General features: G+C 47.6%; 1 protein-coding gene across 1 annotated transcript in view; it reads right to left on the bottom strand.

Moving 5' to 3' along the window:
• Positions 1-27,754, bottom strand: part of stard15 (StAR-related lipid transfer (START) domain containing 15) — a 58,261-nt gene that overhangs the window by 5,423 nt on the left and 25,084 nt on the right. Inside the window, exons 4-5 of the mRNA XM_068044104.1 lie at positions 25,733-25,850; positions 1,164-1,216 (exon numbers count right to left, since the gene is read on the bottom strand). Of these exons, the coding sequence (XP_067900205.1) occupies positions 1,164-1,216; positions 25,733-25,850 (171 nt within the window). The remainder of the gene's footprint in view (positions 1-1,163; positions 1,217-25,732; positions 25,851-27,754) is intronic.

Here is a 27,754-nt window from a genome sequence, read left to right as displayed (position 1 = left end):
AGTGATGCATTTTGGGAAGTTAAACCAGGGCAGGACATATACAGTGAATGGCAGGGCCCTGTGGAGTGTTGTTGAGCAGAGAGACCTTGGGGTGCAAGTACATAGTTCCCTGAATGTGGCAACACAGGTCGACATGGTGGTGAAGAAGGCGTATGGCATGCTTGCCTTCATCGGCCGACGCCGAGTACAAGAGTTGGGACATCATGTTACAGTTGTACATAACGTTGGTTAGGCCACATTTGGAGTACTGTGTGCAGTTCTGGTCGCCGCACTACAGGAAAGATGTGATTAAGCTAGAGAGGGTGCTGAAAAGATTCACAAGGATGTTGCCTGGTTTGGAGGGCTTTAGTTATAAAGAGAGATTGGATAGGCTGGGTCTGTTTTCCCTGGAGTGAAGGAGGCTGAGAGGGGACATGAAAGAGGTGTATCAAATTATGAGAGGCATAGATAGGGTAGATAGGCAGAGTCTGTTTCCCATGGTTGGGGTGAGTAAAACTAGAGGGCATAGATTTAAGGTGAGAGGGAGGAGGTTTAAAGGGGATCAAAGGGGTAAATTTTTCACACAAAGAATAGTGGGTATCTGAAATGAGCTGCCTGAGGAGGTGGTGGAGGCAGGAACAGTAGCAACATTTAAGAGGCATCTGGACAGGTACTTGAATGAGCAAGGCATAGAGGGATATGGAATTAATGCAGGCAGGTGGGATTAGTATAGATAGGCATTATGGTTGGCATGGACGCGGTGGGCCGAAGGGCCTGTTTCTATGCTGTACGACTCTATGACTCTAAAACCTACCTCTTTGACAATATTTTTGGTCACCTGTACAAATATCTCCTTAAGTGACTTGGTGTCAAACTTTCTTTGATAACGCTCCTATGAAGTGCATTTTTCCTAAGTTAAGGTGCTATACAAAAGCAAGTTGTTGTTTTGAACTTTCTTCAGGTTTATGATTGAGTTCTTTTATTCGTTGCGCCACATTAAAAGGGGGGCACTTGGTTTGATTTTTGGCTGGTGACTCTGCAGCAACTCAATGACCTTCTGGGCTATTTTCGAAAAGGATGCGAGTTTTCTGCTAAAGAATGTCTCATTCCCTCAAGCCCATCTTCGCAGGTGGAATCACCATGAACTGCTTCAAAGTGTATGGTGAGCAGCACTCATTACTTACCTTGGGAGCTACAAATTGGGAAACTCGATTCACAACCCATTTTGGTAATGACCCTGTAAAATATAAAGAGAACAATTTAATAGAAACACAAGAAGGGAATGTACCCAACCATGCTGGAAATACTCAGCATCTGTGGAGAGAGAAGCAAAGTTAACGTTTCAGGTCTTTCATCAGAACTCTGCCTGACCTGCTGAGTATTTCCAACACTTTTTGTTTTTATTTCAAATTTCCAGCATCTGCAGTATTTTGCTTTTATTTAAGGGAATTTAATCACCTTGCAGCATCTCGCTGCCTATAATTCTAGCAAACTATGGCAATCATTAAATCCTCTCCTGAAGCCCGAACAGAAATGAAAACTGATTTCTGCTGGCAACATAAAAGTGCAAGGTGGAAATAGAAAAGCAATGGCTTGGAAATGCAATTACGTCTAAACACTTTTCCCAGGCTGTGAGGATAGATACACAAAGCAGGACAGTGAAGGAGAAAGGCAGCTTCATTCTTAGCTGCGATCCTTCAACAGAGCTTTAGCTTTTACAGGTTAACCTTTCAAGTAGGACAGTTCTTTCTCTTTCAGATTTTCTGTTTTCTTCCCTTCAGAGATCTAGAATTCAATGTTTTCTTCTTGTGTCTGCTATTCTTTTTATTTGTTCATGGGATTCATGTTCTTTGTTATTTGTTCTTTGGATGTGGGTGTCACTGGCCAGGCCAGCATTTATTGCCCATGCCTAATTGCCCTTGAGAAGGTGGTGGTGAGCTGCCTTCTTGAACCGCTGCAGTCCATGTGGGGTAGGTACACCCACAGTGCTGTTAGGGAGGGAGTTCCAGGATTTTGATCCAGTGACAGTGAAGGAACGGTGATATAGTTCCAAGTCAGGATGGTGTGTGACTTGGAGGTGAACTTGCAGATGGTTGACATTTGATTTAGCCAACAAAATTTTATTTCTGTACAACATGAACAATTTTCTTTTAAAGGGCTGTGGGGCAAGAGCAGGGGAGTGAGATTAATTGGATAGATCTACCAAAGGGTCAGCACAGATAGAATGGGCCAAATGGCCTCCACCTATGCTGTCTCATTCTATGAGTCTGTGATTCTGAGAGTTGCAAAAATCGGGTAGAAACAAAGAGAAATAAATGCACATAAACTGTTAAACGTAGAGAAGATTTTCCAAATAGTTATGGATATGAAGTGGTTACTGGTGGAACACTGTGGAAATGAAGTTCATCTGCAAAATGCAGCAGAGTCAGCTTATTCACAGGTGCTAATAATACAGGAACTGGCGAATGCCTGATTGAACTCTTTCCAGATTCATTGATCTCTGCTTGACTTCCCCATCAGCGTGTAAGCTTGGCCATCAGTTCATTCGATCAAAGAATATAAATTTAAATCATCAATCAACATGTTCTCGAATTTCAATGATAACGTTGATAATAAGCAATAAAGGGAGCAGCATGATGTACAGTTGAAACACTTTAAATAATAAAAGGTTCTGTAAAACATTATTAAACCAATGAATTCGATGAAATGTCACAGACCTGAAACTTTGGGCTGGATTTTCAATCGGGGGGTCGGGAAGCAGAAATGGGGGCATGCCTCAAACACACCCATGGGGATTTTGAAATGCTTAGTCAATTAAAGGCCAGGGAGGGGGCTTGCCATCCAATCAGGGAAGGCGGGAGGCTCCAGACATTGGAGGGCCAATGGGAGGCCCTGCAGCATTCAGTGACCGGTCGAGGTGGGAGCTGCTGATCTGAAGATGGAGACAGAGGGCTGGATTTGACCATGTTCTCGATATCGGGGTCTGTGGCGGAGTGGGGGGGGGGGGGGGTGGGGGTGGTGGAGCCTGATGATGGGTCTGGAAGAGGTCAGCCACAGACCTCAACACCAGGAGGGCCCGGCCCGATCCTCCCAGTGGCAGCGAGTCTTCGTGGCTGCCCCTCCTGCTGTTGGGTGACGGGACCTTAATTATAATATTCAAATAAATAAAATGAATAAATTTACATAAATTTATCTGCAATCTTGAGGGCCCGCCATGATCTTTGGTATGGTGGCCGACACTCCTGTGCCTTCAATTCCCTGTCTGCTGACAGGCGGCGTGACACTGGTGGGGAGGGGGAAGGAGGGAAGATTTCCAGTGTGGGGGGAGGGTCAAATATACCTAATGGGTGTAGGGGATGGTGGGAAGGGGTCAACTTCAAACTTTGTGCAGTCTGGCAGGGGGAAGGTCACATTTCAAAGGTAAGTGTTTTGTGGGAGGGGGGAAAGGAAAATAGTTATTGTAATTGTTGTTGGTGGAGAGATGGGAAAGGGGTGTTAGAAATGTATTTATTTAATTTTGTGGGGGGGGTATGTCTTTAAAAATGTAAATTGGGTGGCAGGACTGGGTGCCTTACAGAATGACACCAGCACCTGTGCACAGGCAGCTTGATGCCATTACCGGGAACGGGCAGCCCACCTCCTCCACGAGGTTGGGGAGGGGGCAGGTGAGGGGGGGGGGGGGGCCGCACTGGCTATTTTAATGAGCTACCGAGCTTGAGATCGCAGCAGCTTTTTGGTGTGCGGCCTGCACATGTGGGCTGCCAGTTTTTGAGCTCGCTGCTGAGATCAGCAGCAGGCTCTTAAAATCCAGCCAAGAGAGGGAGCAGGCCAGATCAGATTCTTTTTATTTTGGAACTGCCACAGCTGCCAGACCATGATCCTGAAGGAGCAGCTCCTCCAGGAGACGGCCAGTGGGCGCAGCTGGGGTCCGGTGGCCATTATGATCGGGGTGGGAGGGCACTCATATTGCCTCCCCCTTCCACTGACCTCCTGCCCTGAGCCCATCACCTTGACTTGGACGTGTCTCGGCCAACGTGGGCTGCCTGAATTTCTGATTGGAAATTCCAATCAGCTCGAGAACGGAGCCTTCATAGGCCCCATGATTACCAATAATTGGCTTCAATTGGTTGCCGACCAGAAAGCGTGGGAAGCTGATCCAAACCTGAGCTGCCCTCACTCAAAATGGCTCAGGGTCAGGATCGTGGCGACAAACCGGCACGGAGGCAGCGGCGCCAGATCGCGCTCCTGCCTGCCTCTGATCCGGACCCCAACTCCCGAATGGTATTACGCCTCCCAGGTGCACGGGTCAGGGATGTCTCAGATCGGCTGCAGAACATTCTGAAGGGGGAGGGTGAACAGCCAGTTGTCGTTGTGCACATAGGCACCAATGATATAGGTAAAAAACGGGATGAGGTCCGACAAGCAGAATTTAGGGAGTTAGGAGCCAAGTTAAAAAGTAGGACCTCAGAGGTAGTAATCTCAGGATTGCTACCAGTGCCACGTGATAGTCAGAGTAGAAATGAAAGAATAGTCAGGATGAATGCGTGGCTTGAGAGATGGTGCAGGAGGGAGGGGTTCAGATTTTTGGGACATTGGGACCGGTTCTGGGGGAGGTGGGACTATTACAAATTGGACGGTCTACACCTGGGCCGGACTGGAACCAATGTCCTTGGGGGTGCTTTTGCTAACGCTGTTGGGGAGGGTTTAAACTAATGTGGCAGGGGGATGAGAACCAAATGAGGAGGTCAGTTGACAGTAAGGAGGTAGTAACTAAAGCCTGTAAGGAACTAAATACTGATGTCAGCGTGACTAAGGGGAAGAGTAGACAGGGAGCAGATGATGAACGCAAAGGGACTGGTGGCCTGAGGTGCATTTGTTTTAATGCAAGAAGTGTAGTAGGTAAGGCAGGTGAACTTAGGGCCTGGATTAGTACCTGGGATGTTATTGCTATTACTGAGACTTGGTTGAGGGAAGGGCATGATTGGCAACTAAATATCCCAGGATATCGATGCTTCCGGCGGGATAGAGAGGGAGGTAAAAGGGGTGGAGGAGTTGCAGTACTGGTCAAAGAGGATATCACAGCTGTGCTGAAGGAAGGCACTATGGAGGACTCGAGCAGTGAGGCAATATGGACAGAACTCAGAAATAGGAAGGGTGCGGTAACAATGTTGGGGCTGTACTCCAGGCCTCCCAACAGCGAGCGTGAGATAGAGGGACAAATATGTAAACAGAATATGGAAAGATGTCGGAGCAACAGGGTGGTGGTGATAGGAGATTTTAATTTTCCCAAAATTGACTGGGATTCACTTAATGTTAGAGGTCTAGATGGAGCAGAATTTGTCAGGAGCATCCAGGAGGGTTTTCTAGAGCAGTATGTAAATAGTCCAACTCGGGAAGGGGCCATACTGGACCTGGTGTTGGGGAATGAGCCCGGCCAGGTGGTTGAAGTTTCAGTCGGGGACTACTTTGGGAATAGTGATTACAATTCCGTAAGTTTTAGAATACTCATGGACAAGACGAGAGTGGTCCCAAAGGAAGAGTGCTAAATTGGGGGAAGGCCAACTATACCAAAATTCGGCAGGAGCTGGGGAATGTAGATTGGGAGCAGCTGTTTGAAGTTAAATCCACATTTGATATGTGGGAGGCTTTTAAAGAGAGGTTGATTAGCGTGCAGGAGAGACATGTTCCTGTGAAAATGAGGGATAGAAATGACAAGATTAGGGAACCATGGATGACAGGTGAAATTGTGAGACTAGCTAAGAGGAAAAAGGAAGCATACATAAGGTCTAGGCGGCTGATGAAAGGCGAAGCTTTGAAAGAATATCGGGAATGTAGGACCAATCTGAAACGAGGAATTAAGAGGGCTAAAAGGGGTCATGAAATATCTTCAGCAAACAGGGTTAAGGAAAATCCCAAAGCCTTTTATTCATATACAAGGAGCAAGAGGGTAACTAGAGAAAGGATTGGCCCACTCAAGGACAAAGGAGGAAAGTTATGCGTGGAGTCAGAGAAAATGGGTGAGATTCTAAATGAGTACTTTGCATCGGTATTCACCGAGGAGAGGGACATGACGGATGTTGAGGTTAGGGACAGATGTTTGATTACTCTAGGTCAAGTCGGCATAAGGAGGGAGGAAGTGTTGGGTATTCTAAAAGGCATGAAGGTGGTCAAGTCCCCAGGTCCGGATGGGATCTATCCCAGGTTACTGAGGGAAGCGAGAGAGGAAATAGCTGGGGCCTTAACAGATATCCTTGCAGCATCCTTAAACACGCGTGAGGTCCCGGAGGACCGGAGAATTGCTGATGTTGTCCCCTTGTTTAAGAAGGGTAGCAGGGAAAATTATAGACCGGTGAGCCTGACGTCAGTGGTAGGGAAGCTGCTGGAGAAGATACTGAGGGATAGGATCTATTCCCATTTGGAAGAAAATGGGCTTATCAGTGATAGGCAACATGGTTTTGTGCAGGGAAGGTCATGTCTTACCAACTTAATAGAATTCTTTGAGGAAGTGACAAAGTTGATTGATGAGGGAAGGGCTGCAGATGTCATCTACATGGACTTCAGTAAGGCGTTTGATAAGGTTCCCCATGGCAGGCTGATGGAGAAAGTGAAGGCGCATGGGATCCAGGGTGTACTAGCTGGATGGATAAAGAACTGGCTGGGCAACAGGAGACAGAGTAGCAGCGGAAGGGAATTTCTCAAAATGGAGACGTGTGACCAGTGGTGTTCCACAGGGATCCGTGCTGGGACCACTGTTGTTTGTGATATACATAAATGATTTGGAGGAAAGTATAGGTGGTCTGATTAGCAAGTTTGCAGACGACACTAAGATTGGTGGAGTAGCAGATAGTGAAGTGGACTGTCAGAGAATACAGCAGAATATAAATAGATTGGAGAGTTGGGCAGAGAAATGGCAGATGGAGTTCAATCAGGGCAAATGCGAGGTGATGCATTTTGGAAGATCCAATTCAAGAGTGAACTATACAGTAAATGGAAAAGTCCTGGGGAAAATTGATGTACAGAGAGATTTGGGTGTTCAGGTCCATTGTTCCCTGAAGGTGGCAACGCAGGTCAATAGAGTGGTCAAGAAGGCGTACGGCATGCTTTCCTTCATCGGACGGGGTATTGAGTACAAGGGTTGGCAGGTCATGTTACAGTTGTATAGGACTTTGGTTCGGCCACATTTGGAATACTGCGTGCAGTTCTGGTCGCCACATTACCAAAAGGATGTAGATGCTTTGGAGAGGGTGCAGAGGAGGTTCACCAGGATGTTGCCTGGTATGGAGGGCGCTAGCTATGAAGAGAGGTTGAGTAGATTAGGATTATTTTCATTAGAAAGACGGAGGTTGAGGGGGGACCTGATTGAGGTGTACAAAATCATGAGAGGTATCGACAGGGTGGATAGCAAGAAGCTTTTTCCCCAGAGTGGGGGATTCAATTACTAGGGGTCACGAGTTCAAAGTGAGAGGGGAAAAGTTTAGGGGGGATATGCGTGGAAAGTTCTTTACGCAGAGGGTGGTAGGTGCCTGGAACGCGTTGCCAGCGGAGGTGGTAGACGCGGGCACGATAGCGTCTTTTAAGATGTATCGAGACAGATACATGAATGGGCAGGAAGCAAAGAGATACAGACCCTTAGAAAATAGGCGACATGTTTAGATAGAGGATCTGGATCGGCGCAGGCTTGGAGGGCCGAAGGGCCTGTTCCTGTGCTGTAATTTTCTTTGTTCTTTGTTCTTTGTTAACAATCCAGCCCATTAACTCTGTTTCTCTCTCCACAAATGCTGCCTGACCTGTTGTATATTTCCAGCACTTTCTATTTTTATTTCAGATTTCTAGCATCTGCAGTATTTTTCTTTTGTAATGTAAAAACCAATACACCATGTGACGTATTCCTACTTTAAAGGTGCTATACAAATGCAACTAGTTGTTGAAAGAAACCTGAAGGCTCGGAGTGATTATAATTGTTAAAGGGTTCCACTGGGTTCAGTTGAATTCTCACCCACCTGCGGAAGAATGAGGTCATGATTACCACCTGCAATGTTTTACAGGGAACTACATGATGACTCTGACTGTAATTTGCATAAGACTAGAACAAGACAACAGGGATGGCACATCAAGCGGATAGGTCGGTGGGGGGCAGGGTAAAGATTTGCTTTGAGATCTTTGATTCAGAGGTTAATATCACCACCTACAAGGTGACTTGGTGCCTGTCTGTTGCTGTTAACATCCTGGCATGATAGATTAGATGTAAAAGACTGTTAAATGCAATGAAATTCATTCTATCCTACTCTGCTGGACTGGCTTTGGCTGAACATTGCTGCATATGTTGGATAGTTAAGCTTATTGTTGGTGGCATAAAGTGAAGACTGCAGCGGATCCTGAGGCTAACTGTTTCAGTCATGGGATATTATTATAGCACAGAGGAAGGCCATTCAGCCCATTGAGTCTATGCAGTCTCTCTGTAGAGAAATCCATTCAGTCCCATACTCAGCTCTATCCCTCTAGTCCTGCAAGTTTATTTCCCTCAAGTGCCTATCCAATTTCCTTTTGAAATCATTGATTGTCTCCACTACCAGCAGGCTTATGGGCAGCGAGTTCCAGGTCATTACCACTTGCTGTGTATAAAAGTTCTTCCTCATATTCCCCGTATCTCTTGCCCAAAACCTTTAATCTGCGACCCCTAGCCCTTGTACCATTAGCTAATGGGAACAGCATTTCCTTGTCTACAATACATAAACCTGTTAAAATCTTGTACACTTCTATCAGATCTCTCCTCAATCTCTTTTGCTTCAAGGAGAACAACCCGAGCTTCTCCAAACTAACCTTGTAACTAAAATCCCTCATCCCTGGAACCATTCTGCTAAATCACATCAGCAGTCTCTCAAGGACCCTCACATTCTTCCGAGGAAGGAGGTGTTGCTAGTATTTATAGAACTACAGCCTGTCTGCCTGAGCTGAGTATATTTTGAGCTGACATGTTTTTGCATATCATGGGACTGGACTCAGTGATACACTGGTACCAAAGTTGGAAGACAACAACAAAAAAAGTTAGGTAAGCCACAGAAGGCACAGCATAACATCTATGATACCTTATCACTGAGCACAGGCAGAAGCTCAGAATGACTATTGCCATACCAGTGGGATCTTCAATTAACACATAGGGAGCTCAATCGTTTGGGAGACCCTGACTGTACAAGCCCCTGCAGTTTTTTCCAAACCCCTGCGCATTTCTTTTCTGTAATTTTGAAGGAAAAATCTTATATTTATATAGTGTCTTTCACAACAAATGTCGCAAAGTGCTTTCCAGCTAAAGAAGTACTTTTTTAAAAAGTTTTTTTCTTCTATCATGGAATGTGGGCATCGCTGGCCAGGCCAGCATTTATTGCACAGCCCTAATTGCCCTTGAGAAGGTGGTGGTGAGCTGCCTTCTTGAACCACTGCAGTCCTTGGGGTGTAAGTACACCCACAGTGCTGTTAGGAGAGAGTTTCAGCATTTTGCTCCAACGACAGTGAAGGAACGGTGATATAGTTCCAAGTCAGGATGGTGTGTGGCTTGGAGGGGGACTTGCAGGTGGTGGTATTCCCATGCATCAGCTGCCCTTGTTCTTCCGGGTGGTAGAGGTCACGGTTTTGGAAGGTGCTGTCGAAGGATCCTTGGTGCGTTGATGTCAAGGGTAGTCACTCTAACCTCACCTCAAGTTCAGCTTTTGTCCATGTTTGGACCAAGTCTGTAATGAAGTCTGGAGCTGAGTGGCTCTGGCGGAACCCAAACTGAGCATTGGTGTGCAGGCTATTGCTCTGTAAGTACTGCTTGATAGCACTGTTGACGACACCTTCCATTACTTTGCTAATGATTGAGAGTAGACTGATGGGGCAGTAATAGGCTAGATTGGATTTGTCCTGCTTTTTATGGACAGGACATACCTGGGCAATTTTCCATGCTATTGGGTAGATGCCAGTGTTGTAGCTGTGCTGGAACAGCTTGGCTACGGGCGCAGGTAGTTCTGGAGCACAAGTTTTCAGTATTACAACCGGGATGTTGTTTGGGGTCATTGCCTTTGCAGTATCCAATGCATTCAGTCATTTCTTGATATCACTTGGAGTGTATTGAATTGTTTGAAGTCAGGCGTCTGTAAGGCTGGGGACCTCAAGAGGAGGCAGAGATGGATCATCCACTCAGCACTTCTGGTTGAAGATGGATGCAAATGCTTCAGCCTTGTCTTTTGCACTGATGTGCTGGGCTCTCCATCATTGATAATGGGGATATTTGTGGAGCCTCCTCCTCCAGTTAGTAGCTTAATTGTCCACCACCATTCATCACTGGATGTGGCAGGACTGCAGAGCTTTGATCTGATCTGTTGGTTGTGGAATTATTTAGCTCCGTCTATCACATGCTGCTTCCGTTGTTTGGCACACATGTCGTCCTGTGTTGTAGCTTCACCAGGTTGGCACCTCATTTTTAGGTATGTCTGGTGCTGCTCTTGGCATGCCCTCCAGCACTCTTCATTGAACCAGGGTTGTCCCCCGGCGTGATGGTAATGGTAGAGTGGGGGATATGCCTGGCCATGAAATTACAGATTGTGGTTGAGTACAATTCTGCTGCTGCTGATGGCCCACAGCGCCTCATGGATGCCCAGTTTTGAGTTGCTAGTTCTGTTCAAAATCTATCTCATTTAGCACAGTGGTAGTGCCACACAACATGATGGATGGTATCCTCAGTGTGAATTCGGATCTTTGTCTCTACAAGGACAGTATGTTGGTCACTCCTGTCAGTACTGTCATGGACAGATGCATCTGCGACAGGTAGATTGGTGAAAAAAAGAGTTCTAGTAGGTATTTCCCTCTTGTTGGCTCCCTCACCACCTGCCGCAGACCCAGTCTGGCAGATAGGTCCTTCATGACTCGGCCAGCTCATTCATTAGTCAGGCTACCGAGCCACTCTTGGTGATGGGCATTGAAGTCCCACATCCAGAGTAAATTCTGAGCCCTTGCTACCCTCAGTGCATCTTGCAAGTGGTGATAAACATGGAGGAGTACTGATTTATCAGCTGAGGGAGGGCAGTAGGTGGTAATCAGCAGGAGGTTTCCTTGCCCATGTTTGACCTGATGCCATGAGACTTCATGGGGTCCAGAGTCAATGTCGAAGACTCCCTGGGCAACTCCCTCCCTACTGTATACCACTGTCCCACCACCTCTGGTGGGTCTGTCCTGCCGATGGGTCAGGACATACCCAGGAATGGTGATGGTGGTGTCTGGGACATTGGATGTAAGGTATGATTCCGTGAGTATGACTATGTCAGGCTATTGCTTGACTCGTTTGTGGGACAACTCTCCAAACTTTGGCACTAGTCTGCAGATGTCAGTGTAGAGGACTTTGCAGGGTCGACAGGGCAGGGTGTGCGTTTGTCATTTCCAGTGCCTAGGTTGATGCCAGGTGGTCCTTCCAGTTTTATTCTTATTCAACCTTTTTGTAGCAGTTTGGTAGAACTGAGTGGCTTGCTCGGCCATTTCAGAGGGCAGTTAAGAGTCAACCACATTGCTGTGTGTCTGGAGTCACATGTAGGTGGAACAGCGGGTAAGGTCAGCAAATTTCCTTCCCTAATGAGGCATTAGTGATCCAGATGGGTTTTTACGACAATTTGGTAGTTTCGTAGTCACCATTACTGAGATTGGCTTTCAATTCCAGTGGGATTTGAACTTATCCCAGAGTGGGGGAAGACAGTGGCGTCATGATAATGTAACTGGACTAGTAATCTAGAGGCCCAGGCTAATGCCCTGGGAACATGGGTTCAAATGCCACCATGGCAGTTGTGGAATTTAAATTCAATTAATTAATAAAAATCTGGAATTAAAGTTAGTCTCTCTAATAGTGCCATGAAACCATTGTCGACTGTTGTAAAAACCTGTCTGGTTCACTAACGTCCTTTAGGGAAGGAAATCTGCTGTCCTTACCTGGTCTGGCCTACATGTGACTCCAGACCCACAGCAATGTGGTTGACTCCTAATTGCCCTCTAAAATGGCCTAGCAAGCCACTCAGTTGTTCAAGGGCAATTGGGGATGGGCAACAAATGCTGGCTTTGCCAGTAATTCCCATTTCCCATGAAAGAACTAAAAAAGGGCATTAGTTGGGGGACTCTGGATTACTTGTCCAGTAACATTACCATTACATTACTGTCCCCAATGTTGTAATGTAGGAAATGCAGCAGCAAATTTGTGCACAGCAAGCTCCCAAAAACAGCAGTGTGATAATGACCAGATAATCTACTTTTGTTAATGTTAATTTAGGTATATATGGTCACCAGGACACTGAGGAGAACTCCTCTGTTCTTCTTCAAAATAGTGCCATGGGATCTTTTATGTCCAGTTGAGAGGAGACAGACCTTGGTTTTTATATCTCATCCAAAATACAGCAACTTAAAAGTGCAGCAATCCCACAGCTCTGCACTGAAGTGCAAGCCTAGATTTCTGGACTCAAGTCTCTGGAGTGGAGTTGAACCCACAACCTCCTGACTGAGACAAAGAGGTGCTATGCACTGACCCACAGCTGATCAAAATGATTTGACCTAAATAGTGAATACAACATTGAGGCCGAGGTGGTGGAACCATGGCAAAGCAAGACAGGGAATTAACTGCTGAAACAACAAAAAGCAAGGAAATCTGGGGCACTAGGTCAAAATGCCTTCCAATCTGACAGCAACAATAGTCTTAGACAGCACCTTCCAAACCCGCGACCTCTACCACTTAGAAGGACAAGGGCAGCAGATGCATGGGAACACCACCACCTGCAAGTTCCCCTCCAAGTCACACACCATCCTGACTTGGAACTATATCGCCGTTCCTTCACTGTCACTGGGTCAAAATCCTGGAACTCCCTTCCTAACAGCACTGTGGGTACACCTACACCTCATGGACTGCAGCGGTTCAAGAAGGCAGCTCACTACCACCTTCTCAAGGGCAATTAGAGATGGGCAATAAATGCTGGCCTGGCCAGCGACGCCCACATCCCATGACAGAATTTTTAAAAATGGGCACAATCTTACTGATTTTGATATTCTTTCTGCTGCCATGGGTCCCGACCCTGATGTTGTCGGTCGGTCGCTTAACGTCGCAATCTTATGGGAGGCAGCCAATTAAGAGGCTGCCTCTGCGTTCGCTGTCCAATTAAGGATGGCGGGTGGATTCTTAAGGCAGGAGACCCAATCAAAGAACCAAAAGCTCCGGGCGGCTGGAGCCCATTGAAAGAGGTGGGTGCTGCTGAGGCAGGTAGGTGACCGCAAGAGGGTGCTCTCTGCAGCATTCTAAACATTAAAAAATCAATCAGGGCCACAGCTGTCAGGCCATCAGTATGGCAGGCCAACCCCTCCACTGGATGGCTCGTGGCGGGGGAACCCCTCCACTGGATGGCTCATGGCAGGCCAACCCCTCCACTGGATGGCTCGTGGCGGGGGAACCCCTCCACTGGATGGCTCATGGCAGGCCAACCCCTCCACTGGATGGCTCGTGGCGGGGGAACCCCTCCACTGGATGGCTCGTGGCGGGGGAACCCCTCCACTGGATGGCTCATGGCAGGCCAACCCCTCCACTGGATGACTCGTGGCGGGGGAACCCCTCCACTGGATGGCTCATGGCAGGCCAACCCCTCCATTGGATGACTCGTGGCGGGGGAACCCCTCCACTGGATGGCTCGTGGCGGGGGAACCCCTCCACTGGATGGCTCATGGCAGGCCAACCCCTCCACTGGATGACTCGTGGCGGGGGAACCCCTCCACTGGATGGCTCGTGGCAGGCCAACCCCTCCACTGGATGACTCGTGGCAGGCCAACCCCTCCACTGGATGGCTTGTGGCGGGGGAACCCCTCCACTGGATAGCTCGTGGCGGGGGAACCCCTCCACTGGACGGCTCGTGGCAGGGGAACCCCTCCACTGGATCATTCTTGGTGCGGCTCATGGTTCTCTTATCCAAGCAGCTCTGTGCTGGGTGATTAAGAAAGCTCGAATATTCTCTGGTTTGCTGCCAGGAGGCTGCCTTCATTTACCTCATCAGGAGATCAGTCTTCCATCAGGAAGATCCCGGCAGCACTATTACCATTGCCCCCAGTTGGCCCTTAATGGGTCTAATTGGCTGCCAATTGCTGTCGTGTTGATTCAGCCTCCAGTAAGAGTGCTTGGAGATGGCAAAGCATCGGATCGCTGACCAACCATGGTAATTACCTGCTTTCCTCCTGGTCTCCTAACCTGCCTTCACGGGGCTAGGAAGATTCTGCCCAGTATTTGCCAAAGCTGCTGCACTTTATAAGCTGAAATCAACATCTGCAAATTAATGTAGCAAAAACCTGCACCGACCCTTCTCTACTCAGTTCCTTACATATTACTAATTTCCATCTGTTGTTCTGCTACTTTATTCTAACTAAAGATACCTAAATGCTTAACACAACATTGAAATCAAGTGCAGTGTGTTTATTACATTCACAGTGTGGTGTGTGATTGTGGTTAATGTGTTGGTGAAGATATTTTCCCTTTGTCTTGGTGGGTTAGCTCTGATCCTGACTGGTTAACTGACTTCCCCTTTGCAGGGCTTCACTCACCTTGTGCTGGGCATTATGAGATTCTGTTCAATCCTCTCGGCTGCCTGATTTCTGGCCTCTCTACACTCACTGGCAAAGGGTTGCTTATGTGTGCTGCAGTAGCATGAACAAGAGGAGGAGTCAGACATTATGACAAACTTGCAGCAGACACTTGCTCTCTGACTTCACAACACCATCGCCCGCTAATAGCTTGCATACTTTCCCCTCAAAGGTGTTAGAATTAGAAGGATGAGGAAGTCAGTTGTGGTCCATCTCTGTCTCAGCTGAGATAACAGGACGATATAGATGGGCTGGTAAGATGGGCAGAGCAGTGGCAAATGGAATTTAATCCTGAGAAGTGTCAGGTGATGCATTTTGGGAGGACTAACAAGGCAAGGGAATATACAATGGGTGGTAGGCCCCTAGGAAGTACTGAAGGTCAGAGGCACTTTGGTGCACTTGTCCATAGATCACTGAAGGCAGCAGCACAAGTAGATAAGGTGGTGAGGAAGGCATATGGGATACTTGCCTTTATTAGCCGAGGCATAGAATACAAGAGCAGGGAGGTTATGATGGAGCTGTATAAAACGCTAGTTAGGCCACAGCTGGAGTACTGTGTACAGTTCTGGTCACCACACTATAGGAAGGATGTGATTGGAGAGGGTGCAGAGGAGATGCACCAGGATGTTGCCTGGGCTGGAGCATTTCAGCTATGAAGAGAGACTGAAAAGGCTAGGGTTGTTTTCCTTAGAGCAGAGAAGGCTGAGGGGGGACATGATTGAGGTGAACAAGATTATGAGGGACATTGATAGGTTAGATAGGAAGAGACCTTTTCCCTTAGCGGAGGGGTCAATAACCAGGGAGCATAGATTTAAGGTAAGGGGCAGGAGGTTTAGAGGGGATTTGAGGAAAGATTTTTTGCACCCGGAGGGTGACTGGAGTCTGGAACGCACTGCCTGAAGGCAGGAACCCTCACTGGCTGCCGCCAGTCTCTGGGTCCTCCCCTCTCCTGCTCTTTTATGGCCGCTGCTGCCATTGGCAGTGATGGACGGGCCGCTCCCTCCATTCAAATGAGCTGCGGCACTGAAGAATGCGGTGGTTCAATGACATGCGGTTGGGTGCGGGCCGGGGACTGATTCCTTCGCCTGCCGTCGCAACAGAAGATTCCGGCCGTTAATTCTGATTCTCTCTCCACAGATTAAAGTTAGAGTCAGGGCTTCAGGACTGAACTTTTTCACACAAAGGGAAGTGGAAATCTGAAACACTTTCCCTAAAAGATTGTTGAGGCTAGGTCAACAGAAATTTTCGAGACTGTGTTTCACTGATTTTTGTCAGTTAACAGTATCAAGAGATATCGAACAAAGCTGGATAAATTGAGACGAGGTACATATCTGCCATAATGTCATTGAATGGGTACAAAGAACAAAGAACAGTACAGCACAGGAATAGGCCATTCGGCCCTCCAAGCCTGCGCCGATCTTGATGCCTGCCGAAACTAACACCTTCTGCACTTCCGGGGTCCGTATCCCTCTATTCCCATCCGATTCATGTATTTGTCAAGATGCCTCTTAAACGTCTCTATCGTACCTGCTTCCACCACCTCCCCCGGCAACAGGTTCCAGGCACACACCACCCTCTGTGTAAAGAACTTGCCTCGCACATCCCCTCTAAACTTTGCCCCTCGCACCTTAAACCTATGTCCCCCGAGTAACTGACTCTTCCACCCTGGGAAAAAGCTTCTGACTATCCACTCTGTCCATGCCGCTTATAACTTTGTAAACCTCCATCATGTCGCCCCTCCACCTCCGTCGTTCCAGTGAAAACAATCCGAGTTTATCCAACCTCTCCTCATAGCTAATGCCCTCCAGACCAGGCAGCATCCTGGTAAACCTTATTGAGTTTTTCGAGAAGGTGACCAAACAGGTGGATGAGGGTAAAGCAGTGGATGTGGTGTATATGGATTTCAGTAAGGCGTTTGATAAGGTACCCATGGTAGGCTATTGCAGAAAATACGGAAGTATGGGGTTGAAGGTGATTTAGAGCTTTGGATCAGAAATTGGCTAGCTGAAAGAAGACAGAGGGTGGTGGTTGATGGCAAATGTTCATCCTGGAGTTTAGTTACTAGTGGTGTACCGCAAGGAACTGTTTTGGGGCCACTGCTGTTTGTCATTTTTATAAATGACCTGGAAGAGGGTGTAGAAGGGTGGGTTAGTAAATTTGCGGTTGACACTAAGGTCGGTGGAGTTGTGGATAGTGCCGAAGGATGTTGTAGGGTACAGAGGGACATAGATAGGCTGCAGAGCTGGGCTGAGAGATGGCAAATGGAGTTTAATGCGGAAACGTGCGAGGTGATTCACTTTGGAAGGAGTAACAGGAATGCAGAGTACTGGGCTAATGGGAAGATTCTTGGTACTGTAGATGAACAGAGAGAGATCTTGGTGTCCAGGTGCATAAATACCTGAAGGTTGCTACCCAGGTTAATAGGGCTGTTAAGAAGGCATATGGTGTCTTAGCTTTTATTAGTAGGGGGATCGAGTTTCGGAGCCACGAGGTCATGCTGCAGCTGTACAAAACTCTGGTGAGACCGCACCTGGAGTATTGCGTGCAGTTCTGGTCACCGCATTATAGGAAGGATGTGGAAGCTTTGGAAAGGGTGCAGAGGAGATTTACTAGGATGTTGCCTGGTATGGAGGGAAGGTCTTACGAGGAAAGGCTGAGGGACTTGAGGTTGTTTTCGTTGGAGAGAAGGAGGAGGAGAGGTGACTTAATAGAGACAGATAAGATAATCAAAGGGTTAGATAGGGTGGATAGTGAGAGTCTTTTTCCTCGGATGGTGATGGCAAACACGAGGGGACATAGCTTTAAGTTGAGGGGTGATAGATATAGGACAGATGTCAGAGGTAGTTTCTTTACTCAGAGAGTAGTAGGGGCGTGGAATGCCCTGCCTGCAACAGTAGTAGACTCGCCAACTTTAAGGGCATTTAAGTGGTCATTGGATATACATATGGATGAAAATGGAATAGTGTAGGTCAGATGGTTTCACAGGTCGGCGCAACATCGAGGGCCGAAGGGCCTGTACTGCGCTGTAATGTTCTAATTAAACCTTTGCTGTACCCTCTCCAACGCCTCCACGTCCTTCTGGTAGTGTGGCGACCAGAATTGCACACAATATTCGAAGTGTGGCCTAACTAAAGTTCTGTCCAGCTGCAGCATGACTTGCCTATTTTTATACTCTTTGCCCCGACCGATGAAGGCAAGCATGCCGTATGCCTTCTTGACTACCTTATCCACCTGCGTTGCCACTTTCAGTGACCTGTGGACCTGTACGCCCAGATCTCTCTGCCTGTCAATACTCCTAAGGGTTCTGCCATTTACTGTATACTTCCCACCTGCATTAGACCTTCCAAAATGCATTACCTCACATTTGTCCGAATTAAACTCCATCTGCCAATTCTCCGCCCAAGTCTCCAACCGATCTATATCCTGCTGTATCCTCTGACAATCCTCATCACTGTCCACAACTCCACCAACCTTTGTGTCGTCCGCCAGCTTACTAATCAGACCAGCGACATTTTCCTCCAAATCATTTATATATACTACAAACAGCAAAGGTCCCAGCACTGATCCCTGCGGAACACCACTAGTCACATCCCTCCATTCAGAAAAGCACCCTTCCACTGCTACCCTCTGTCTTCGCTGACCGAGCCAGTTCTGTATTCATCTTGCCAGCTCCCCTCTGATCCCATGTGACTTCACCTTTTGTATCAGTCTGCCATGAGGGACCTTGTCAAAGGCTTTACTGAAGTCCATATAGACAACATCCACTGCCCTTCCTTCATCAATCATCTTCGTCACTTCCTCAAAAAACTCAATCAAATTATTGAGACACGACCTCCCCTTCACAAAACAATGCTGCCACTTGCTAATAAGTCCATTTGTTTCCAAATGGGAGTAAATCCTGTCCCGAAGAATCCTCTCCAATAATTTCCCTACCACTGACGTAAGGCTCACCGGCCTATAATTTCCTGGATTATCCTTGACACCCTTCTTAAACAAAGGAACAACATTGGCTATTCTCCAGTCCTCTGGGACCTCACCTGTAGCCAATGAGGATGCAAAGATTTCTGTCAAGGCCCCAGCAATTTCTTCCCTTGCCTCCCTCAGTATTCTGGGGTAGATCCCATCAGGCCCTGGGGACTTATCTACCTTAATGCTTTGCAAGACACCCAACACCTCTTCCTTTTTGATAATGAGATGACTGAGACTATCTACACTCCCTTCCCTGGACTCATCATCCACCAAGTCCTTCTCTTTGGTGAATACTGATGCAAAGTACTCATTTAGTACCTCGCTCATTTCCTCTGGCTCCACACATAGATTCCCTTCTCTGTCCTTGAGTGGGCCTACCCTTTCCCTGGTTACCCTCTTGCTCTTTATATACGTATAAAATCCTCGGGATTTTCCTTAATCCTGTTTGCCAATGACTTCTCATGACCTCTTTTAGCCCTCCTGACTCCTTGCTTAAGTTCCTTCCTACTATCTTTATATTCCTCCAGGGATTCATCTGTTCCTAGCCTTCCAGCCCTTACGAATGCTTCCTTTTTCTTTTTGACGAGGCTCACAATATCCCACGTTATCCAAGGTTCCCGAAACTTGCCAAACTTATCCTTCTTCCCCACCGGAACATGCTGGTCCTGGATTCTAATCAACTGACGTTTGAAAGACTCCCACATGTCAGATGTTGATTTACCCTCAAACAGCCGCCCCCAATCTAAATTCTTCAGTTCCTGCCTAATATTGTTATAATTAGCCTTCCCCCAATTTAGCACCTTCACCCGAGGACTACTCTTATCCTTATCCACAAGTGCGTTAAAACTTATGGAATTATGGTCACTGTTCTCGAAATGCTCCCCTACTGAAACTTCGACCACCTAGTCGGGCTCATTCCCCAATACCAGGTCGAGTACGGCCCCATCCCTAGTTGGACTATCCACGTATTGTTTCAAGAAGCCCTCCTGGATGCTCCTTACAAATTCTGCCCCATCCAAGCCCCTCGCACTAAGTGAGTCCCAGTCAATATAGGGGAAATTAAAATCACCCACCACTACAACCCTGTTCCCTTTACATCTTCCAAAATCTGTCTACATATCTGCTCCTCTACCTCCCGCTGGCTGTTGGGAGGCCTGTAGTAAACCCTCAACATCGTGACTGCACCCTTCCTATTCCTGAGCTCCACCCATATTGCCTCGCTGCATGACCCCTCCGAGGTGTCCTCCCGCAGTACAGCTGTGATATTCTCCTTAACCAGTAATGCAACTCCCCCACCCCTTTTGCACCCCCTCTATCCCGCCTGAAGCTTCTAAATCCTGGAACATTTAGCTGCCAATCCTGTCCTTCTCTCAACCAAGTCTCTGTAATAGCAACAACATCATAGTTCCAAGTACTAATCCAAGCTCTAAGTTCATCTGCCTTACCTGTTATACTTCTTGCATTGAAACAAATGCACTTCAGACCACCAGTCCCGCCGTTCTCCGCAACATCTCCCTGCCTGCTCTTCCTCTTGGTCTTACTGGCCTTATTTACTAGTTCCCCTTCATTTATTTCACTTGCTGTCCGCCTGCTCTGGTTCCCACCCACCTGCCACACTAGTTTAAACCCTCCCGAGTGACGCTAGCAAACCTCGCAGCCAGGATATTTGTGCCCCTCCAGTTTAGATGCAACCCGTCCTTCTTGTATAGGTCCCATCTGTCCCGGAAGAGATCCCAATGGTCCAGACATCTGAAACCCTCCCTTCTACAGCTGCTCAGCCACGTGTTTAGCTGCACTATCTTCCTATTTCTAGCCTCACTGACACGTGGCACAGGGAGTAATCCCGAGATTACTACCCTAGATGTCCTGTTTTTTAACTTTCTTCCTAACTCCCTAAACTCCCCCTGCAGGACCTCATCACTCTTCCTGCCTATGTCGTTGGTACCGATGTGTATCACAACCTCTGGCTGTTCACCATCCCCCTTCAGAATGCCCCCTGTCCGTTCAGAGACATCCTTGACCCTGGCACCAGGGAGGGCAACATACCGTCCTGGAGTCTCTTTCACGTCCACAGAAGCACCTATCTGTGCCCCCGACTATAGAGTCCCCTATAACTATTGCACTTCTGCGCTTTGTCCCTCCCTGCTGAACAACAGTGCCAGCCGTGGTGCCACTGCTCTGGCTGCTGCTGTTTTCCCCTGATAGGCCATCCCCCCCAACAGTATCCAAAACGGTATAACGGTCTTGAGGGGCTAAATAGTTTGCTCCTGTTCCTATGTTCCAAGAATGAGTGGAAATTAGTAATGGCAGTAAATCAACACAAGCCAATCAAAAACCATTGCGATAAAGTTTCAGCTTCAGTGCAAACCTTCCCAGAGGCTAAAAATAAAATGCGACAAGTATTTTCTGAGTATTCTTTTTCCAACTGTTCAGAAGTTGCTGAATGAAACTTCGTAATACAGTAACAATGGTTCTTTAAAGTTCCAGGAATTGGGGATGCTACAGAACTTGTTTATAGATAGTGCCGTAATGTAAATGGAACAGCCCGGAATGCCATCCAGAGATAGGCAGTGCCATCTCGTCACATGCTTTCATTCACTGACATCAATTAGAGTTTTGCCAGCAGGGCCACTGTTTTATTTTGCCATTGGTGAACTTTGAACCAATATACTCCAGGCCAGAAGTAAGATTTGATGGAATGTATGCTCCACCCACTGATAATTGCAATTATTTTTTGTCCATCTGGCACAGAATCAAGTACAGGAGCAGTTGTTCCAGTATTGCCCTTGTTCTCTGGACTTGTCACGTGCTATGAGGTGGTGAATTTGCAACATTAACCCCTGCACCATTTTGGAGAGATGCAAGCTCGGTACTAACCTATCAAACTATGTCTGGTTTTAACTCTTGCCAGATCACGGAAGCCCTGGCAAAATTGATATCAATGGGAATCGGGGGAAATCTCTCCACTGCTTGGAGTCAGAATTAGCACAAAGGAAGGTAGTTGTGGTTATTGGAGGCCAATCATCTCAGCCCCAGGACATCATTGCTTCATCAATGACCTTCCCTCCAACATAAGGCCAGAAGTGGGGATGTCCGCTGATGATTGAACAGTATTCGCACCATTTGTGACTCCTCAGATATCAAAGCAGTCCGTGCCCATATGCAGCAAGGCCTGGATAACATTCAGGCTCGGGCTGATATGTGCCAAGTAGCATTCGCATCACACAAGTGCCAGGCAATGACCATCTCCAATAAGAGAGAATCTAAACATCTCTCCTTGACATTCAATGGCATTACCATCGCTGAATCCCCCACTATCAACATCCTAGGGGCTACCATTGACCAGAAACTGAACTGGAGTGACCATATAAATACTGCGGCTACAAGAGCAGGTCAGAGGCTAGGAATCCTGCAGAGAGTATCTCACCTCCTGACTGCCCAAAGCCTGTCCAACATCTACAAGGCACAAGTCAGGAGTGTGATGGAATATTCTCCACTTGCCTGGATGGGTGCAGCTCCAACAACACTCAAGAAGCTCGACACCATCCAGGAGAAAGCAGCCCGCTTGATTGGCACCTCATCCACAAACATTCACTCCCTCCACCACCGACGCACAGTGGCAGCTGTGTGTACCATCTACAAGATGCACTGCAGCAACTCACCAAGGCTCCTTTGACAGCACCTTCCAAACCCATGACTTCTACAACCTAGAAGGACAAGAGCAGCAGATGTATGGGAACACCACCACCTGCAAGTTCCCCTCGAAACCACACACCATCCTGACTTGGAACTATATCGCCGTTCCTTCACTGTCACTGGGTCAAAATCCTGGCACTGTGGGTGTGCCTACATCACACGGACTGCAGCAGTTCAAGAAGGCAGCTCACCACCACTTTCTCATGGGCAATTAGGGATGGGCAATAAATGCTGGCCTAGCCAGCGATGCCCACATCCCATGAAATGAATAAATAAACACCCAAAACCATTGGGTCAGATCCACATGGAGATAGAGGAATAAGAAGAAGTGACACTATCCCAATCAGAAACAGCATCTTCTGCTCACAGAATGTTTAGGAACAAAGGGATTAAATCACAGAGACTCGAACAAATGTCCCGCCTGTGCTCTGTGTTCCATGTAATTCCATCTAATATATTGTATTCCAAAGTCTCATCATAGCTTCAATATTTCCAATCACTAAACACCTTTGTAAATTGTCCTGAGGGCTCAGTTGTCTCAGGTTCAGTCACAAAGTTTTATTAATTTCACCCGACTCAGTGAGTTCAGGTCCAGAATCTTTGATCCCATGTGTGTGTTCACCAAGTCAGCAAAGCAGCTACAGCACCATCCAGTGGTCATCAAATAAAATGACAGAAAGACAGAGGATGGAATGTTCAGACTTTGCAATCCCACAGTGGGTGGCGGAGGAACGTGACCCTGGAGGCTTGGTGTGAAGCTGTGCACACTGGACATTCAGGAAAGTGCAGCACAAGATTTTCCGACCAGGGTGAAGTCAAAAGTGTCCCCAAAGTGATAAGGATGCATTTCTGTCTCCATCTCTGGTGATAGGCTGTCTACTAATATCCAGTATAAGCCCACCGACTCCCACAGCTACCTCGACTACACTTCTTCACACCCTGCCTCCTGTAAGGACTCCATTCCATTCTCCCAGTTTCTCCGTCTCCGACGCATCTGCTCTGATGATGCTACCTTCCATGACAGCGCTTCTGATATGTCTTCCTTTTTCCTCAATTGACGATTCCCCCCCACTGTGGTTGACAGGGCCCTCAACCGTGTCCTGCCCATATCTCACACCTCTACCCTCTCCCCTTCCCCTCCCTCCCAGAACCGCGACAGGGTTCCCCTTGTCCTCACTTTCCACTCCATCAGCCTCCATATCCAAAGGATCATCCCCGGCCATTTCCGCCACCTCCAGCGTGATGCCACTACCAAACACATAACAAAACAAAGAACAAAGATAATTACAGCACAGGAACAGGCCCTTCGGCCCTCCAAGCCTGCGCCGATCCAGATCCTCTCTCTAAACATGTCGCCTATTTTCTAAGGTTCTGTATCTCTTTTCTTCCTGCCCATTCATGTATCTGTCTAGATACATCTTAAAAGACTCCATCGTGCCCGCATCTACCACCTCCGCTGGCAATGCGTTCCAGGTGCCCACCACCCTCTGCGTAAAGAACTTTCCACGCATATCCCCCCTAAACTTCTCCCCTTTCACTTTGAACTCGTGTCCTCTAGTAATTGAAACCCCCACTCTGGGAAAAAGCCTCTTGCTATCCACCCTGTCTATACCTCTCATGATTTTGATTCCCCTCCCTTCCCCTGTCAACATTCTGAAGGGATCGTTCCCTCCGTGACACTCTCGTCCACTCCTCCATTGCCCCCGAAAGCTCATCCCCTTCCCACAGCACCTTCCCTTGCAATCGTAGGAGGTGTAATACCTGCCCATTTACCTCCTCTCTCCTCACTATCCCAGGCCCCAAACACTCCTTTCAGGTGAAGCAGCGATTTACTTGTACTTCTTTCAATGTAGTATACTGTATTCGCTGCTCACAGTGTGGTCTCCTCTACATTGGGGAGACTAAGCGCAGACTGGGTGACCGCATTGCGGAACACCTCCGCTCAGTCCGCAAGCAGGATCCTGAGCTTCCGGTTGCTTGCCATTTCAACGCTCCCCCCTGCTCTCATGCTCACATCTCTGTCCTGGGATTGCTGCAGTGTTCCAGTGAACATCAACGCAAGCTCGAGGAACAGCATCTCATTTACCGATTAGGCACACTACAGCCTGCCGGACTGAACATTGAGTTCAATAATTTCAGAGCATGACGGGCCGCCCATTTTACTGTTATCTTTAGTTATTTTTTCTTTTTTATATTTTTTTGTGTTTATTTTATCTTAGTTTGATCAGTTTGCCTTCCCACTTTTTTCATGTTTGTACTTGCGGCTGTTCAGTTTTCAGTCCATCAACACCCTATCTGTACTAATGCTTTGTCTCTCAACACACTATTAACATATTGTTTGCCTTTGCTCCTTGACCTTCTGGTCAGCTTTTCTTTGACCTTGTCCTATCTACACCTTCTCCTTTGTTATCTCTTGCCCCATCCCCACTTTACTTGCTTAAAACCGTTGACTTTTCTAATATATGCCAGTTCTGAAGAAGGGTCACTGACCCGAAACGTTAACTCTGCTTCTCTCTCCACAGATGCTGCCAGACCTGCTGAGTATTTCCAGCACTTTCTCTTTTTATTTATGATTTCCAGCATCCACAATATTTTGCTTTTATATTATTGTATTTGAAGATGCTGTGCTACAGCAGATTGTGGGCGGAGTTTTAACCCCCAGGATGGGTGAAGGAGTCATGGAGAATAATATGTTTGAAAAATTTGAAACCCCATCCCAACCCGCTGTGAACATTTCCCAGTTTAACAGGGTGGCTTGGGGGTCAGATGGATCAGTAATTTAAATATGCTAATGAGGCAGCATGCCTCAGAGATGGACAGACTTTGACCTTTAATGACAATGGGCCTTGTTCCCCAGGGTTCGGGAAACCCAGGAGCTGAAGGAAGGCGGGAACAGCTGGATCCAGCAGGTTTCAGCTTTTCAAGCACTGCTTGTGGACTAGGGAGAGCAGCAGTGTTCCTCTCAGCCCCCCTGAGCTTATCTGTGGTGACAGACACTCCTCACCCCGCCTCAATTCAACCAACACTCTGATTCCCACACCCCCCCACATCAAGACACGATCAGCCACTCGACTCATGTGCTGATCACCCTCAACCTGTGATTGCCCCCAGCCCGATCTCCCTCCTCTTCAACCTGTGATCTACCCCGCTTCCCCTCAAAAAAACTGTGGGTGCCATGGGACGAACAGAGCTTTAAAGACTGAGAAAAAAAAGATTTTTGTTATGTAAGTGTATGAAGGGACATAGAATAATGATGGGAAATGAAGTTGAGGTGTAGATCAGCCATGATCATATTGAATGGCAGAGTAGGCACGAGGGGCCGAATGACCTACTCCTGCTCATATGTTTCCATACCACATTTCTCTATCTATCCACTGACCCATTGGAAGGACACCTTTTAAAAACATTTGTTGCAGAGGATTTGGAGAGGCTTGGTTCTCTACTACAGGCAGGTTAGTGCACTAACCTCGTGGGTCCACTTGGGTCAAGTAGTACAGGGTACAACTGTTGGCTTCATTCGATTTAATGAAGTAACCAGTCTGGAGTGAGACAGCTCGAACTATGTCCTTCTTCGGGGGATATTTCTGGAAAAGAAGCAGACAGGAACATCAGGGTAAAAAAAAAATCTGGAAATGAAACAGGGGTAGAATTTTATGCTCTCCATGTGGTGGCTTCGGAGACGGGGAGAGCATAAAATTGGGTGGGATGGTGGAGCCTTTGCCGAAATTTAGAATGGGGCAGGAAGGTCTGTGAACTGCCTTCCCACCCTGCCACCAATTGAGGTCCTTAACCGGGTAATTACCTCTCAATTAAGGGCCTCTTCCTGCCGCAGCTGCAATTAGTTGTTTTGGCGGGCAGGCCTGTCGCTGCACGGGAAGCATGGCACGAAAAACCATGTGGGCTGCTTCCTGCCTCCAGTGGCGTGGGGTGGCAGGAGGTCTTGAATGAGGGACCTGGCATCGGGCAGGGGGGGCCTGCTGAGGGACTTTGCTGCCGACCCCTTCTCCTCCCCCCATGACCTCCACGCTGTGAGACCCTTCCCGTCCTGACCCACCTGAGGCCTGTTTCCAGCGACACTCCTCAGCCTCCAGTAAGTGAAGTTACAGCAGCAGCCACTGCCCCTGCAGTGGCGCTACAGCTGCCGGCCTCTGATTGGCTGGCAGCTCTGCAAGGGCGGGTCTTCTGGTGACAGGGTCCTAAATCCTAAGGAAGGCCCTCCTCTGTCCAGTTACGTGCCTGATTGGCACTAAATTTGGTGGGCCTTCCGTAGAAGAGGCAACACGGGGATCACGGCGTTGGTTTCCCCCGATGTCAAGACCCCCGTCGCCAGGATAAAATTCCCCCCAAGGTATTTCTGCCCAACAGTGAGTTGTCTCCAACCAAGGACACAATTACTTCACATTGTGTGCCTTGTCCTAATGTTCCCCATCCCACAACTCACTGAATGATCTGTTCCTCAGAATGAATCCAAAACCATGATGTCAGCATCTTATCTTGTTTAATGCAACTATTGAGGGAAGTTGACCCATGAAGAATAGAGCAGTCAGAGTCATTAAACCTTAACAATGACACTGCTCGAAATATTATAGGGCAGACTTTACCCATTCTTGGTGTCTCACAATCCATCTATTACTAACTGCCTGGACCAGGGACATTCCTGCAATTGTTTGAACCAAATTCATTACTAAATGTTCAGAAAATACATCCTCAAATTCAACTCTAGGATACTATTAATTCCAGTTTATCCTTGAGTTTGATTCTCTAAAGATTTCAGTGTCAAATAGTGGAGATAAATTTTCATCAACACTTTTAGGTAGAGTCCCGTTGTATGCTCAGAACTCCTCCCCCATTGCCCGCACGAAAGGACATCACGGTCTGATTTTAACCATCGCTGCCCCGTGAGAATGGGAGGAGGGTGGTTCAAACTCAGGTGCTTCCTTCCCACTGTTGCCAAAACACGCTCGCACCCGCTGCCATTTTAACGAATGGGTTTTCAGCCACTCCAGGACTGTCCGCAAGCTGTCAGGGGCTGATGATGTCATTCAGACCCTGACATTACTTTACCTTCCGAATGTAGCAGTGAAGCTCAGTGTCGTACCAACCAATGAAACCTGTCGGCAGGTGTGATTGTGGCCCAGAAAAGTGGCAATGATTCATCTTTGGAGGGTTTCTTTGTGGGCTGACTGCTCCTTCAGGCTGCAGGAGGAAACCATGGGCCTTCTCTGCTCTGGGCTCCCTCCCCCTCTGTATACCACAATCAACTCCTCACTCACGTATTCACCAGTTACCTTCGAGCGAGGGACATTGATAGCAGCTTTATTGCCACCGAAAATCTCTTCATTCCTGCTGGGTTAGGGTGGAGATCCACTCTTTAAAATGGGAGTTAAAATAGCCCCAGCCTCAAAACTACATCATATACCTGACATTTGTTATTGTAATATTCATGTTTCCTCAAGGTCACAGGAAAGATCATTCAACTTCTGTGTTT

Source organism: Heterodontus francisci, chromosome 12 (assembly GCF_036365525.1).
Source record: "Heterodontus francisci isolate sHetFra1 chromosome 12, sHetFra1.hap1, whole genome shotgun sequence".
In the NCBI taxonomy this organism is placed as follows: Eukaryota; Metazoa; Chordata; class Chondrichthyes; order Heterodontiformes; family Heterodontidae; genus Heterodontus; species Heterodontus francisci.
The sequence above is the reverse complement of the archived record's forward strand: the minus strand, read 5'-3'. Positions and strand labels throughout refer to the sequence as shown.